The 5000-nt window shown below is 36.7% G+C and overlaps 1 protein-coding gene across 1 annotated transcript in view; it reads right to left on the bottom strand.

Annotated features, from left to right (window-relative positions):
- The window catches only part of LOC131591951 (forkhead box protein P2-like), a 397175-nt gene that overhangs the window by 39305 nt on the left and 352870 nt on the right, over window positions 1-5000 (bottom strand). Inside the window, exon 13 of the mRNA XM_058863087.1 lies at window positions 1807-1894. Within this exon, the coding sequence (XP_058719070.1) occupies window positions 1807-1894 (88 nt within the window). The remainder of the gene's footprint in view (window positions 1-1806; window positions 1895-5000) is intronic.

Raw genomic sequence — 5000 nt, 5'->3', positions numbered from 1 at the left:
CCTACTTCGCTAGCAGTCAGACAAAGCAAAAACTGGCATAATTGGTTACACTGCAAGCTAAATCTTCACTTCAACTGTTAGATTACAGCCTAGCCTTTGTAAATGGTAAACAGCTCCTATGAAGCCCTTACGCTGCCGTTGGAAAACATTATGTTACTTAAACCTCTACTTTTTCCTAACTGATACCATTTTCTGATCATATATCATGTAAATATTTGTAGGTTCAGATTCAAACAAGGTACCAAATTAAATGTAAAAAATTAAACAGGAGAAAGGGCTTGAAATATGCAACTTGTTGATAAAAATAGCAGAATATAAAAAAGGAAAATGTATTTTACAACATGAAAATATTTTTCCCTTTTTTTCACAAAAGAAGTTACAAGAAGAAATGTTCAAAATTTTACTGTACTGATTTGGTTCTGGCTACCTACAACATGATTTCAACATTAATTGCAATAAGAATTATACTTGGTGTTTAATACTACCATTTTCCAGAGAGTTCTTGTTCTTACACCTGTAAACTGACACTGGACAACGGAAAACAACCGTAAACAATTTTAAGAGAGGGAATTATCTTTAGTACTGCAGGTATTTAATTTGATGAATGCATCTTCTGTTAAAGAACATTTGAGACAAGGGCTGGGAATTATGTGTGCCTTCATACTATGTGTGTGACATTTTAGTGACATAGCATTTGCCTTAAATTCCTACAAAACCTAACAAACTAAGCTAACCCTAACATGTAAATGACATAAAACAAAATAGCGACTTTACCTCTGTTTAAAAACTATTAATTTCAAGGAAAATGACAACAAACTATATTATTGTATGCTCCTTTCATTGTTTTGGATTTCCAGCATTAGAGTAAAAAAGACCCAAAAAGACTTGTCTGAAAGAAGAATAAGTATTCTTATGTGAAAGAGAACTGTGAGACAATATTCTGAAAAAGTGAGAAAGGTGAGAGTTTTTATCCTTATTTCTCTACGTATGGCAAGAAACAGGGACAAAAATCTTAGTCCTTTGCTGCACCCTTTGAGCTCCTGTGAGCAGTCCCAAGAGGGCATGTGAGTGCTGAGACGTCCCCCCCATGACTGCTGTGTGGGCAGGAGGAGACAGTGTGGTGCAAGTGTCCTGCATGGTCACTTCTGAGGCTTGTGCCCAACCTCAGCAGCCTGCTAAGTGTAGCCACAATACTGGGAGACCCCAGGGGTACTCATCACTCCCTGCATAAGCAGAAGGGAGCATTCACATACATGCAGTGACCTCTAATGGCTAGAGCATGCACAGGGCACTGCAGGCCTGCGATCTGAGGCACGCCACTCCCCGGGGACCTCCCTGAGCCAGTCTGACATTACACTTTCTTGCTTGCAGAAAAATGCCCCCTATCAGGCTGGGAGTCATCTTGGGTGGAGATATGCTCTGCTACTCTTTTATCCCACAGAACAACATGGACAAGCACTGGGTGGAAGTGCTTCAAGGAAGAAGGAAGAGGGGTCCTGACCCAGCATTATAAAAAGTGGCTTGGATCCAGTCTTTGCTCCAGGGACTGCATTTTTCATTCGTGAGGAACAGCATTAGAGTCTTAGTTCAAGCAAAATACTATAGACAATCTTGATGTTAGATAATTAATGCATAATTTATGATGTGAAAAATCTTTAAGTAAAAAACCCTCACTTGTTCATGAATATCAACAAATTTAATGTAAGAAACATATGCCTTTAAGCTAGAGTCACTAAGGCAAGTGTTTTCAATTTAGTTTAGGTTGACAGTAAATAAGTAAGAGGACAATGCATCCATATAACAAACCTGTATTTCTAATTGCTGAACCACTTGCATTTGCACCCGACACTGAGCAGTGCTTCTGTCATCCAATGCGTGTTCATTGTTAAGGTGCCTAGAGAAGGAAGTAAGACAGTGTTAAGATGAGGAAAATATCTTTATGTGTCCATTTTTCTCTCCGGTACATATGGCTTCCATTACTTACAATGGGAGTTGTGCAGAAAGACCTAGTCAGAGCATGCCATACAGACAACAATACAAAATAACAAAACTGATTATTTCATTTAGTTCTACAAACATTCCTAGTGAGGACTGTCAGATATCCAGTTTCTATCTCCCATGTCACATATGCCATCTAAGGGCCAATGCAACCAGTTATGTATATTAGAACTGATTTCCATTCCCTGTTGCTGATGCAGATGAAGAGAGTCACCTTAAAAATGAGTCTCCAAAAGATATAATTGCATTTAGGATGCTTAAACTACTAAGAATTAATTTAGACTTTGATAAGATTTCTCTATCTGCTCCTCTTTAATAATTAAGCAACAAGAGAACATCCACTACCCCTCCCCAAAAACAGAGCTGTAGGGGAACAGCCAAATTGCAATGCAGCTTCTAGAAGTAGACTCTGAGGATGATGGAAATTATTACCCCCTCCCAGTATGAAGAAAAGTGTGTGAGGTAAAGGCAGGGGAAGGACCAGCTATACACCTTATTAACACAGCAAGCTTCCTGGGAAAGGTTCAGGCTACACATATGAGCTTACCAAAACAAAAACACACTGCATCAGGGAAAGAGGATTCTCAGCCTGAAAGTGAAGTTCAGCCCTGACCCAAGTGGCTGTCCCCCAGACACTTCAGTTGAGCATAAATTTACAAAGATCAATTAATAATGTTTTTCTGAAGGACAATGTGTTCATTTTCTTCTGTATCTCTTCCAGGATCAAAGAAGTCCCTTTTGGAGCTTTAATAGTGGGCTTTCTGCTCCATAAAGAAAACATAAGGATCAGGTTGAAGAAGAAATGGGAGCAAAGAAGTTCTGCCTTTGAATGTGGATCTACTGGCTATTTCCACTGGGCATGAGGGGTAGGCTTAGGAAGGACTACAGTCACAAATGTGACATTTGTGACTACAGTCACAAATGGTCTCACACTTATAAGAACTACATTATCTATACCATGGAGGAAATGTATCTTCTCCTTTTCTAGCAGAATTAATCAGAGAAAGGTGCAGTCAATTGATTGTCAATCTATGGGGAAAATTTATTTGTCAGAAACAGTGGAAAAATAGAGTGACTGTATCACTTCTACTAATGTCTTTTAAATCATGACTTCATAGGTTTAGGACCCTATAGATAGAGTTTTCAGGTGAGCAAAATGTTCTGCTACTCTTGAAACAGGCATGGCTGAGGAAGAGATATAAGTAATTGTGACATTACTTTTTTTTTTTTTCATTTTTTTGTTTTGTTCATTCTTTTAATATAAAATTCTTTAAGAATATACATGTAACTTGCTTCGTAGTTTATGCTAAGTTCAAGCATCACCAAGGACACATTTTCTTTATGTGAGTCATAAAACCTATAATTTATTTATTTTCAGAGGAACTGACTTCATCCCCCCATTATTGCAAAAATGCACAATCAGTTTAAAAAGCAGGTAATTGCTCAGAACATACAGCTTACTTGTTTTCTGAAATTTTGATTTAGAAAAATTTTACTCCCTCAATTAAACAGGCATGATAGTGCATGGCCTGTTAATGTAATGGTTTAATATTTTCAGTTAATTGGGTACAAAATTGCCAGAAAAAAGATCTGAAGACAGATTTTACCTCTGCATCATTACCACCATTACCACTATCACCAGTACACACCAGTACACTGAGCTTCCATGTGCATGTATGCTCACCTGTGTATGCCCACAGGTACACGTGGATAACATCAGAGTAAGCAAGAATACAGGTATACAAGATCCCCCTGCCCGTTTGAGGCTAGTGCATACTCATGATTATTTATTAGTTATTACAACACCATATGTTTGCATAACACCTTACAAAATAGATACAGACATAGTCCTTGCCCTGAGGAACTTTAAATGTAAGAGCAGTATGCAGTGTGGGAGAAGTCCAGTGTAATGTAATTTCAATATGATTACACGGTAACTTGGGAGTATGTTGCAAGTTTCTTGAGAGTTAACACAGTAATCTTCAGAAACTGGTGAGATTCACACATTTTTTTATACCATACTTTGACTGTGCATTTTGCTTTGCATTTTGGAAAAAAGCTACTTATAGAAATGGTAAGAGTGCAAAAATTGTTTTAAGAATTATTTTTTTCTGATCTTTCTTGCCTGTGAAGTAGGCTTGCTTTATTTATCATGCAAGTACAGGCAATATAGTGAAAGAAAAACTAGGTCTAATACATTTTTAAAAACCTCTAAGATAACTTTTCTCTGTATTAAGTTGATGCACTGTCAGGGTCCAGTATGTGTCAATCTGCCAAGACAGAAGGCTGGAAATTATTCCAAAGGGTTAGTTGTTTTGGTTTTTTTTTCCTTTTTTGTGTGTTTGTTTTTGTTTGTTTGTTTTTAAATTTGTTTTGGGTTGACTGGTTGGCTGGGTGGGTTTTTTTTTTTGTTTGGTTGGGTTTTTTTTGAGGATTGTTTGGTTTTTTTTGTTTCTTGTCATGACTTTTAAGTTATGTACAAATTGTGATAGTTAATTTTCATACTTTATCAGCATATTCCTAGTCTTTTATCTTGTCTTCATTTTTCACTAATCCCATGCTAACTTGATTCATAATTGAGGAAAAAATATTTATTTTTGAGGGGAGAATATATGTTGGAGGACTGGAAAGTGATCCTGAAGAGCTGAGTTACAGGTTTGAAAGTGTAAAGTAGACTGTGCAACACACACGAAGCTTATTCCATTATTTTTCTGCTTATTCAGTTGTTGAAAGAAACAGGATTTTCTCCTGATTATATTTGCAACATATTAGGAAATCAGGAGGCAGATTATGAACTACATATAGCATTATAAATCAGACTGAAATTAATGTATTACTGATAACAGAACAATATAAAAAATACAGCATGTTCTAAAAGAGTTAGATAGGGGATGATGTATTCTAGAAACATGCTGGAATAAATATTGAAGTGGCTCAAAAAATTTTTGTTTTGTTTTTTTTCAAACAGATTTGGAGTCTGCAAAGCAAAAGATAATGCACCA

The sequence above is a fragment of the Poecile atricapillus genome, chromosome W (genome assembly GCF_030490865.1).
Source record: "Poecile atricapillus isolate bPoeAtr1 chromosome W, bPoeAtr1.hap1, whole genome shotgun sequence".
NCBI lineage: Eukaryota > Metazoa > Chordata > Aves > Passeriformes > Paridae > Poecile > Poecile atricapillus.
Note: the sequence above shows the minus strand (reverse complement) of the source record. Positions and strands in the feature narration are given on the sequence as shown.